The sequence below is a fragment of the Argopecten irradians genome, chromosome 1, assembly GCF_041381155.1.
Source record: "Argopecten irradians isolate NY chromosome 1, Ai_NY, whole genome shotgun sequence".
In the NCBI taxonomy this organism is placed as follows: Eukaryota; Metazoa; Mollusca; class Bivalvia; order Pectinida; family Pectinidae; genus Argopecten; species Argopecten irradians.
Genome location: NC_091134.1, coordinates 69,986,081 through 69,998,314, shown reverse-complemented (window position 1 = coordinate 69,998,314; position 12,234 = coordinate 69,986,081). Strand labels below are relative to the sequence as shown.

At 36.9% G+C, this 12,234-nt stretch overlaps 1 protein-coding gene across 6 annotated transcripts in view; it reads right to left on the bottom strand.

Moving 5' to 3' along the window:
- The window catches only part of LOC138306911 (dynein axonemal heavy chain 1-like), a 126,839-nt gene that overhangs the window by 92,755 nt on the left and 21,850 nt on the right, over positions 1-12,234 (bottom strand). For all 6 annotated transcript variants that reach the window (XM_069247488.1, XM_069247505.1, XM_069247522.1 and 3 more), the window contains exons 15-28: positions 12,061-12,180; positions 11,798-11,880; positions 11,476-11,617; positions 9,779-9,934; positions 5,799-5,997; positions 5,285-5,397; positions 5,008-5,148; positions 4,536-4,748; positions 3,385-3,549; positions 2,066-2,293; positions 1,493-1,672; positions 1,001-1,302; positions 760-876; positions 38-128 (exon numbers count right to left, since the gene is read on the bottom strand). In XM_069247488.1, coding sequence (XP_069103589.1) covers positions 38-128; positions 760-876; positions 1,001-1,302; positions 1,493-1,672; positions 2,066-2,293; positions 3,385-3,549; positions 4,536-4,748; positions 5,008-5,148; positions 5,285-5,397; positions 5,799-5,997; positions 9,779-9,934; positions 11,476-11,617; positions 11,798-11,880; positions 12,061-12,180 — 2,250 coding nt within the window. The remainder of the gene's footprint in view (positions 1-37; positions 129-759; positions 877-1,000; positions 1,303-1,492; positions 1,673-2,065; positions 2,294-3,384; positions 3,550-4,535; positions 4,749-5,007; positions 5,149-5,284; positions 5,398-5,798; positions 5,998-9,778; positions 9,935-11,475; positions 11,618-11,797; positions 11,881-12,060; positions 12,181-12,234) is intronic.

The following is a 12,234-nucleotide window of genomic DNA, read 5'->3' as shown; positions in this document are numbered from 1 at the left end:
AAACAAATAAAAATTCATTATAAACACATGATATTACCTTGGTTGTTTCAGTCTTTCCTGTTCCAGCAGGTCCAGCCGGAGCTCCACCAAACTTTAGATGAAGAGCTCCAGTCAAGGTGAGATAACACCTGTTAATATCACATAACTGTGTTAATATCTCACATAACTTGGTCAATATCACATAACTGGGTCAATATCACATAACTGGGTCAATATCTCACATAACTTGGTCAATATCACATAACTGGGTCAATATCACATAACTGGGTCAATATCACATAACTGGGTCAATATCTCACATAACTCGGTTAATATCACATAACTGGGTCAATATCTCACATAACTTGGTTAATATCACATAACTGGGTTAATATCTCACATAACTGGGTCAATATCACATGACTGTATTCATATCACATAATTGGGTCAATATCTCACATAACTGGGTTAATATCACATAACTGGGTTGATATCTCACATAACTGGGTCAATATCATATAACTGGGTCAATATCACATAACTGAGTTCATATCACATAACTGGGTCAATATCTCACATAACTGGGTCAATATCTCACACATAACTGGGTCAATATCACATAACTGGGTTAATATCTAACATAACTGGGTTAATATCACATAACTTGTTAATATCTAACATAACTGGGTCAATATCACGTAACTGGGTTACTATCTCAAATAACTGAGTCAACATTACATAACTTGGTCAACATCACATAAAACCTTGATGAGACTTTACCTGTCAGTGAGAGGAGTGATGACGAGACGGAATGTGTTTCCAAGGTACTCGTATCCATACGGGAACTGAGCATTCACAGCTCGGATATACAGGTTTTCATCCTCCAACCAGTAGTACCTGTACAAAGGACCAAAATTAAATTTCGATGTTAAATGGTAGATATAGACAATTTACCTGCCATCTTAACATTTAGGAATTGTTACTGGTATCAAATGCTAATAGAGACTTTTTAAACACAAACCTAATTTGACTGATCCATTCAAAGGCATTGGCGTTACTGACTTCCTCCTGCACGATCCTGGCCACGACGTCTCGGGCATGGACCTCTATGACAATGAGAGCAGACAAAGTGAGACGGCCGATCTTGGACAGGTCAGTCCTGACGAGAAGTCTCAGATCATCTAACTGTTTGAGTAAGTGTTCATACGTTTCCTTAATCTTGTTCTGTTCCAGTGCCTCAGTGACCTCCTGTGTCCAATATGTCTGGCAGCCAGCAATGACCACTTGACCGGGCCATTTCAATACCCACTCTGTTCTTGGGGTCTGTAAAACAAATGCTCTCTAATTTCTTCTCTTTTAATTTCCTAATATTATTATTCATTAAAGAAAACTTTACACAACCACATGAGACTGACTAATTCAGTTAAATTTTATTCCAAACAAATTTTTTGTTTTGATTTAGTTACAGTAAGTATGGTGTCTATATACAGGCGGTCCCAGACACAGAACTCACCACTTTGTAATCTGCAAGTGATTCCTTAATGATGAGGCGAAGACTTTCTCTCATGCAGCGTTCAATCTCCAACATCCAGTCCTCCACATTACCCGTCGGATAAAGAGTCTCCTTGAAATCAACACTTTCTCCTTCACCTGAGTACATCTTCGTGATCTTCAAATCATCCTCAAATTTAAGCTGAAATTGTAAATAAACAATGCAAGGCTGTAATCATATGTCAGAGACAAAAACCAGTCAAGAGAATGGTAAATTTTGTTTTGCACACAAATGCTATCATATAACAAACTTTTTCCTTAAGACCAAAAAGCCAATTCTGAAAGACAATTTACAAAAATGATGCTGAATTATGCTAATATTTGACTCTCATCAAATAAATATCATGATTGAATAAGAGATGCCCATGTCACTATATGAGATCTGAACGTGACAGGCATTGGACAGACATGGGTAACACAACTTCATTAATACTATTGTCTTAATTAATCTGAGAAACACTTATGACTTCCAACAGTAAATCCAGATGTCTCATTGGGCTTCATTATCTAATTTATGACAGTACATGTTACCTACCTTAGCAACATTCTCGAAGCACTTCCTTAGATGGGGCTGTACGGCCTTTGGATCTTTGGTTTGTGAAAGGATTTCTAGCAGTTCATCATCAGACAGGAAGTAGAATCGTGGGAAGGCATTCCTCTTTGTCTCCAGGTATTCACTGAGACCTTTCTGTACCTGTTCCAGCAGTTTGTTACACTCTCTCAAGTTGTCCAGCAGACGATTGTCAGGGCAAAGGGAGATAACCTACAACAATGTGTTACCACATGTCAAATACAGCCAGAGAGACATGCCAAGTAGGAGAAAGCCATTTGATTTCAACTGAATAATGATCAAATAAACAACTTGATGAGTAATTCACTAACCTGAACAGATAATTCTCCTTTTCAACTTGATTAATGATGAAATGTAAGTGACACTGCTTAAAAAGTATTTCAGGTTTTACTATATTAATAGTACTGTCCTCTAAGTTTCAGACTATACTATAAATAGTAATGTCCTCTAAGTTTCAGGCTATACTATAAATAGTAATGTCCTCTAAGTTTCAGGCTATACTATAAATAGTACTGTCCTCTAAGTTTCAGACTATACTATAAATAGTACTGTCCTCTAAGTTTCAGACTATACTATAAATAGTAATGTCCTCTAAGTTTCAGGCTATACTATAAATAGTACTGTCCTCTAAGTTTCAGGCTATACTATAAATAGTACTGTCCTCTAAGTTTCAGACTATACTATAAATAGTAATGTCCTCTAATTTTCAGGCTATACTATAAATAGAACTGTCCTCCAAGTTTCAGGCTATACTATAAATAGAACTGTCTTTTAAGTTTCATGCTATACTATAAATAGCACTGTCCTCTAAGTTTCAGGCTATACTATAAATAGCACTGTCCTTTAAGTTTCAGGCTATACTATAAATAGCACTGTCCTTTAAGTTTCAGGCTATACTATAAATAGAACTGTCCTCTAAGTTTCAGCCTATACTATAAATAGTACTGTCCTCTAAGTTTCAGGCTATATTATAAATAGCACTGTCCTTTAAGTTTCAGGCTATACTATAAATAGCACTGTCCTCTAAGTTTCAGGCCATACTATATATAGTACTGTCCTTTAAGTTTCAGGCCATACTATAAATTGCACTGTCCTCTAAGTTTCAGGCTATACTATAAATAGAACTGTCTTTTAAGTTTCAGGCTATACTATAAATAGCACTGTCCTCTAAGTTTCAGGCTATACTATAAATAGAACTAAGTTTCAGGCTATACTATAAATAGAACTAAGTTTCAGGCTATTCTATAAATAGCACTGTCCTCTAAACAATCATCTTTTTATACCTGAGGATTCTCACGAGCATTCTTCATCAGCTTCCTCCAGATTCTTTCCATGGTCTGGTACCTCTTACTCTCCACAGGGAGCTGTCTGTTGATGTCCTCAGAGCTGAAAATTGGCTCCAAGTACAACCATGATCTCTGACACACCAGCCACTCATCAAGCACATCCTGTAAACACATTCATTGTGAGTTGTATCACTTGATACAGTAAAGAGTACATCGACAGATAAACAGAAATTAACAAAAAAGTTATACAGAACACTTAATTCATACAAATATATATTTTGTACTATTTTTACGTATGTATTTGTAGGTTTATACCAATTTCGATTGATTTGTATTCTTCTTAATTATGTACATGTTGACCGTGGGAATTTAGTAGGGGTACACACTGGACCATTCCTTGATAATGATTTAATTACCTTGATCTGTGGCTACTGCGTGTCTGTATGACAGTGTTTAGGTTTATGGCCCCGTAGTCGAAGAGGTATTAATTGCCTCTTAATTGATGTACAGGCACCCTGAGGGTTCGCCACTCTGGGGGTCCTTTATAGTGTCCCTGACTACCTTACCCACGGTCATCATAATCTCATTCCTAATTACTTTCTAAATGTTTACTTGTATGTGTATCCTCGTAATTAGGTTGGTTTGCCCGACTGCTCCGACAGGATCCTACAAGTTATGTAAGGTCACATAAGGATACGTTTGTCCGATCGGGCAAACCTTGCCCGACAGGCTTTAGTATATAAGAAGGAGTGAGAGAGAGTTCTGAGAGTTCGTTTCTTGAGGTGCTAGGTGTTGCTGCGTTTGTATGTACTGTGGATTGATATTGAATACAGAAGTCAGGAAACTTTATGACTGTGTTGGATCATTTCTTCTCTCGACGACCCACGACTATTTCTCTATAAAACTCGGGTATTGTGGCGGGTGTCCGGCGCTACCACAAAGGGCACTTAGACCGAGGGCCACTCGCAGATAAGTACAGAAATACGTATACACTGCAGTGGCTGTCCGCGCCAGTCCACGACCGGCGGGGATACAAAAAACGCTACAATTTTTTAAATAAACTTTTTGTCCCCATTTCATATAAATTGAGCAAAAATATAATAACATTTTGTCATTAAGCCTCTCCCATACAAAACTGTATACCGTACCTGAGTTGTCTTGAGTTTGTTTTCCCAGTTACTGATGCGGTCCTCAAATGGTTTTTTGTACGGTGAGAAGGACATACTCTGTGTCATCACGATGTGATCATCCAGTAACTGTGAGGTGTCCTCTGAGGCCCGGATGATGTAGGTACCAGTTTCTTTGTATGATAAAATCTCAAAGTTCACTGGCTCCCATTCCTTCTCCATTTTGTCTAAGGCCTACATAAAAATGGATAACAAGTGATCTCTCTTAGAATCTTACCCGAGAACAGTTTCATTTTTCTTTGTAGTAACCAATATTCCTTAATCTATAATTATACATGTACAGGTTTATTTCTCTTTGCCATAAACAGCCTCTAAACCTGTGTATAAAGACCACCTGGCAATAAAGACTATTTTTCCTCTGTCCCTTAGATGATCTTGTTAGACAGGTTTGACTGTATTTGTATTTGGCAATACCATTGGTCGTGTATATTACCTGTTCTATGGAGTACTCCTTGCCTGCAACCTCTGCAACCTTTGTGATGGTGGCGATGTGGTCCTGTAAGTTCATCTCGATACACTTACTAAAGGTCAGGTTGGCCTTTGGTCTGATTGGGAAGCCAAGATCTGTTGACAACTGGGAAAATAAACAAACTTTCACTTTAGAAATAAGATTTTTACAGAAAAATATCACCAGTGATAGCTTTGAAATCTGATCAAAACTGATATACCATATTAAAGGAGTATGTATGAGTTTGAAGGCATATATGTACCTGTTCCCAATGTCTGTTCCTCATTCCAGGATTACGGAGACCTTGGATGAGGGGGATGTATGGTTTGAAGTCCTCCACATTGCCTTTGATTTCAGATGCCACATTCTGTACACCTGTAATAGACACAATACTCAAGTGATAAAGGTATCACCAAAAAGATTAAATTGAACATGGTCAAAGGCTGAATCTAGTTCCCCTGTTGTAACTCTCTTGTCGCCCCTAATTGTATAACACCCTCGTCACCTCCATTTGTACTTTAGACTTTAGCTCTGTTAATCATTTCTGTTTCTTACTGGTTATTTTTATCTGTATAATATCAGAACACTTTACTGTATGTCAAACAAAAGGATTATTTGTCAGTTATAAAATCATAGATAAAAATAATTTACCAAAATCAGACTATTCATGTAAAAAGTTAATTACAAGTTTTAAACCTTAAATCAACATGTCACGTTTGCTGAACTCTGATAGAAATGGAAGATTTTTAAGCTTTATTAAAATGTGGTAGCCTTACTTGGCATCTCATTGAATATCCGGACAGACTTGTGCATGGTTTTATAGGCCTCGTTGACATTCTTCTCCACATCCTCAGCGTTAATAGATGTCAACGGATCGTTCATCCAACTCTCCTGCCATCTCTGCCAGTCTGACACTGTGAGCCAGAGATTTCTGAACGGCTCAAAATCCTTGACAAGTTGTGCCAGCTTATCATACTATAAATAACAAGGGCGCACACTGTTGGGCATCATGCACAGCTACCAAGGTCACATGACCTCTGTTAAGATGCTAAAAATGTGCAGCACATGCAGAACACAATAAAAGCTAGATGGTACGGTCATATGCTGTCTGAGTATGGTATGGTCATATGCTGTCTGAGTATGGTATGGTCATATGCTGTCTGAGTATGGTATGGTCATATGCTGTCTGAGTATGGTATGGTCATATGCTGTCTGAGTATGGTACGGTCATATGCTGTCTGAGTATGGTATGGTCATATGTTGTCTGAGTATGGTATGGTCATATGCTGTCTGAGTATGGTATGGTCATATGCTGTCTGAGTATGGTACGGTCATATGCTGTCTGAATATGGTATGGTCATATGCTGTCTGAGTATGGTATAGTCATATGCTGTCTGAGTATGGTATGGTCATATGTTGTCTGAGTATGGTATGGTCATATGCTGTTTGAGTATGATACGGTCATATGCTGTCTGAGTATGATACGGTCATATGCTGTCTGAGTATGGTATGGTCATATGCTGTCTGAGTATGGTATGGTCATATGCTGTTGGAGTATGGTATGGTCATATGCTGTCTGAGTATGGTATGGTCATATGCTGTTGGAGTATGGTATGGTTATATGCTGTTGGAGTATGGTATGGTCATATGCTGTTGGAGAATGGTATGGTCATATGCTGTTGGAGAATGGTATGGTCATATGCTGTTGGAGAATGGTATGGTCATATGCTGTTGGGAGCATTGCTGCTTATTCTTTAGAATAGAAAGAGGTTCATGCATGAGTTTAAGATTGTATTAGAGATAATTAAAGACGTCCATTTTCTAATAAAATTCCATAGTATAAGAGACAGCCATAGGAGACTGTCAAGTCATAAAAACAAAAGTGGGATTTCAACAGCAAATTTATAGTTTTGCTAAAAGAACAAAACATTTCTTAAATAAAACAATTTCAATAAGGAACCATGCTACACTAAGACAAAATGTACATCTTTTTCCACAATGACCATACCATGCCAGACCCGTACCTAAAAACTGAAATGTAGCAAATAAAAACAGCTAAAACAGCAAAAAACAAAAATACACAGTCTATAAAAGCAAGATAAAAGGTCAATATCACATTAATTGTTGCCACAGCTCTTAATGTTACAAATATTATACTGGTGAGTCAGAAACTAATAAATTAGGAACAAGGATGGTTATCTCCCTTTAATAATCCAGAATAAGGATGGTTATCTCCCTTTAATAATCCAGTTTATCTGATTAAATGTTTCGTGAATCTCATCACTGTGCTAAGATATTAAGCTGGAATAACTCAATTAAATATTGACCATTCATAGCCCTACATGGTAAAGGTTTTAACCAAGGAATTAGGGCAACTGTGTGAAGAAAGGCATGATTACATTCTCTACAATCTAAACATCAAGAAATTGATCTGAAAACTTGTTTATGATATTGTTCAAAGTAAATTGGTACCATTATATTTATAGTTATTTTGGGTAGAGTTCCAATTTCGTCAAAGATTGATAACTTTCTTTCAGCAAAGAGTTTGTTCAATCTATATTTATTTATCATTTTAATTGATGTAGGTACATAGCAGTGTGCTAGGTTCCATCCATTCCTTCATCTGTTAACATTCTTAAATTGACATGAAGAAAAGTACATTATTTGGGCATTTTCCACCAGTCAATATAAATGAACATTGAAGACCAACATTAAGTTGTTTAGGTGATTCAAGGTAATTAACAATTAATCAAAAGTACACATAATAATCCCAATTTAATTATGTCGGTATCACTAATTCGTGATCAGGTAACCTATAGCAATAACTTTGTAACACTAACTTGGTATCAAAGATTTTAGAATTACCTCCCCTTGCACACATGATTTGAATGAATATTGTAGTTTTTTGGGGTTTTTTTTACATAAAATTAAGCACACAGGATCTACATTGAAATCTACGAAGACTAACGACAAGAATGTCAATGGCAAAAGTGAAAGTAAACTGGAAAATAGATTTCTAGCAGTGGTGAAACTACATTGTTTGGCATGCATGTTCTTTTCTAGGTTAGATGCAGGAAACAACTAGCAGAAAAAATAGCAAAGTTCTATAATAGAGATTTCAGCTGTTTGGCATGCATGTTGTTTTATAGCTTAGAGGCAGAAAAAGACTTAAATCATGCAATGGTGCAGTCTGCCGAGGAATGGCAAATAAGATTTGTCAGGTAGAAGACAGGTGAAAGTAAGATAAGCTACTAAAGCAGATGATGCATCACAGCACCAAGGAGAATGTTCGTCACCAGATAGAATTGTATTGGTCTGATCATAACCAACTTCTATAAAAATCATCTACTTCTCCAAAATCTTTCTGCTTGATTTAATAACCATGGCTTATGGCATTAATAATATTTCTGTCAACATTGCTATTTTTACTTTCGAATAAGAAAAATAACATTTTGTTGTGAAGTATAATTCAAAAGTGTTTGGATTATAGAAAAACTTTTCAATGAATTCTTAATTCAATTAATAACGTGAATTTTGTAGCATTGTTATCTTGCTTGGGTTGATAGTTCTTTATATAACTTAATAAACATGATAGAATACCTATCCAGGATATACATGTTATATACAAGGCTTGATCAGATCACACTACACACCGCTCTGTGTAAATGAGCAGAAATTTGGTATCATGTCCAATATCTCTGATATCAAAGATCAGGTGTGCCAACTCTATCCAGGTGTAAACAACTCAAGTTACACCAAGCAGCAGATACGTGTGTGCCTCAGGCTTTACACCATGATAAAATGACAGACTTGACGAGGGTTCCGAGATAAAATCAGAGCCAACACCAGTTGTGTAGAGAAAACAGCAAGACCCACGGTGGAGCTGCATGCAGGGAATTAGATTCTGGTGGTGTGTCAACTGAAAATAAAACTTCCACAAACATGCAACAATGTGTGCAGAGAAAAATCGCTTGGTCAAGAGATCATCTGCTTTTTATGTTCACAAGCGTTTCTAATTTTCTGATAAACTGCTAAAAATAAAACCCTGACAGAGATATTTGACCTTGAAATTGTACTTGACCTTGTGTTTTAGGCCTCTACGGCCTTGACCTCTGGATGAAGTTTGTAAGAGACAATACAGGAATCTCATGAAATGATTCGTTTCTAAAATATTTGTTAAGAGTAGGACCTTAAAATCACTCCCATTTTGATCCGATAGGCCTATCTATTCTGTCATTTGGTAAAAGAATATAAATGTCTTATTCATTTATTTAGAAACCTCCACCATATTAAAAGATGAATTATTGCAATATCAAATTCTTGGAGGAAACCTTATATATATAAAACTGCCAAATTGAACTGTATTATGAGAAACAATTCAAACTTGTCAGCATGATTATTTTGCCACCAATTATTGTCACAAGCTATACTTCTATTCTGAGTAATTTCTAATTAAATCCAGAATACATTTTAGGATTTCTGAATTTGATATTGCAGAAATTCACAAAACATAGAGCCAACACCTTACTATAAATGTGAGTTAAGGATTACACAGGTTTGATGTTACAAGAACTTTATCTCCTACTGATTGATTCACTTGTTTGGTGCATAACAGACCTATTTTGTTTTAGGTATATCCTATATCAAGAATGGGACTATTGTTTCTATTAGTAAAAAAAAACAAATCCCAAACATTAAAGAAACAAAAACTTTCAACAGTAACATAATTTGTTACGAGTGCTCCATCAATACGTACATTCGTGACAGGCAGACCAAATAATCTCTCTCTGTTGTTGTAGGTAGAAGCCAATCCCTGAGCTTCTTTCAGTTGCTTGTTGATACGGCGTACCTCATTGGCTATTTCGTGAGCTTTACTGATGTCAGTGTGAGCAGCCATGCCAGCCACCACCATCTGTAAACCAAATCAATAGTAAAGGCTGCATTTATACAACAAGAGGCTCATGGGCCTATTGGCACAATACAACATAGTTGTTTAAAGATTTTAGACATTTTGACCTCTGTGATCTTGAATGAAGATCAAGGTCATTTCTTTTAAAAACAAATATGGTAGCCCTTCATCTCAGCATGTCCAAGGCCCAATATCAGGTCTCCAAACTCTTACTTATTCACAAAAAGTTATTTCAAGATTTTAGCCTATTGACCCCTGTGACCTTGGATGAAGGTCAAGGTTATTCATTTGAACAAATTTGGTAGCTCTTCATCCCAGCATGTCACAGGCCCAATATCAGGTCTCTAGGGCTCCTAGTTATTCTCAAGAAGTCGTTTAAATATTTTGACCTTTTTTGACCCCTGTGACCTTGAATGGCAGTCAAGGTCATTCATTTGAACATACTTAATAGCCCTTCATCTCAGCATGCCACAGGCCCAATATCAGTATCCTGGGCCTTTCAGTTCTTGAGAAGAAATCGTTAAAAAGATTTTAGCCTACTTGACCCATATGACCTTGAATGAAGGTCAAGGTCATTCATTTGAACAGACTTGGTATCCCTTTATTCCAGCATGCTGCAGGCCCAATATGAGCAACCTGGGTCTTTTGATTCTTGTAAAGAAGTTGTTTAAAGATTTAGCCTATTTGACCCCTGTGACCTTGAATGAAGGTCAAGGGCATACATCCCAGCATGCTGCAGGACATTATATGAGCATCTTAGACCTTTCAGTTCTTGAGAAGAAGTTGTTTAAAGATAATAGCCTATTTGACCCCATGACCTTGAATGAAGGTCAAGGTCATTCATTTGAACAAACTTGGTAGCCCTTCTTCCTAGCATGTCACGGGCCCAATATCAGGTCTCTAGGCCTCTTAGTTATTCACACAAGAAGTTGTTTAAAGGATTTTAGCCTATGTGACCTTAAATGAAGGTCAAGGTCATTCATTTGAACAAACTTGGTAACCCTTCATCCCAGCATGCCACAGGCCAAATATCAGTACCCTGGACCTTCTGGGTCTTGAGAAGAAGTCGTTTAAAGATTTTAACCTATTTGACCCCTGTGACCTTGAATGAAGATCAAAGTCATTCACTTGAACAAACTTAATAGCCCTTCATCCCAGTATCACAGGCCCAATACCAGGTCTCTAGGCCTCTTAGTTATTCACAAGAAGTTGTTTAAATGATTTTAATCTATTTGACCCCTGTGACCTTAAATGTTCGGGTCAGATGACCTAAAAATATGAAGAAAATATCTCCTACCCATTTTGTTGCTGAAATCGTTCCATCATTCTATAACTTAATATTACACATTACATAAAGTTTCATATCATACTCTTTAAGCATTGTACCATAAGTGTGTCAGAACCTCCAAAAACACTTTGAATGTATGATTTTTCTAAAATCAAACTAAATCACGAGTCTTCTCCAACAATTATAAGATCGCTAATATACAGATATTTCAGGGTTTATGTGAAAGAGAAAAGCTTCTGTTTTACAGATTACAAACCTGCAGTGTGTCCATGCGGTCGTTAAAGTTGGCCTGGTCTGAGGTTTGGAGTTTACGGAAACGTTCTTCATCCTCGTCCAGTTGTTGGTATGTAGCCTCCATCTGAACCTCGATCTTGTGGGGCCAGCCAATCGCAGTCCACCTGTACAAGGGACAATGAGCAGTGCAATAAACATGCACACTATAAACATATACATTCAATTCAATCTGGCCCCATTTTGTATTTTCCTTCCAAAAGATAATGAAGCTGAAAACATGTTAAAATCACTGTCATGATTTACATGGCCATTGCCCAACAGAATAGTAACTTTGATAGACTTACTTGGCATTGAAGTCATCAGCAGATAAGTTGTAGTAGAACTCCTCGATCAGTTCATAGTCATCCATAGCTTTGTCAATCAGCTCCTGTACAATTTAACATAGGACAAAATACAAAATCCTAGAAAATTAGTGATGAGATTCGATTATATGCTTAAAACAACAATTCAAATTTTGTTGTTTTGACGCTGCAAGTTTGATTTCAGTCATCAGTTGTTAGATATTATTTTGGAAGTTAAGGTTATTCTTGATTTACAAAGTTCTGACCTGGTGCTCCTTGAGCTTGTCGGGGATGCCTTTCATCCATTCCCTCATCTCTGACAGTTCTTCTACACAGTTAGGTTTGTCATACAGTTTCCTGCTGATGGCCTTGAACTCCTCACAAGCCTGGTGGTATAGCAATTATAGAAATATTCAAGATACTCCATCGTGGACAGTGCA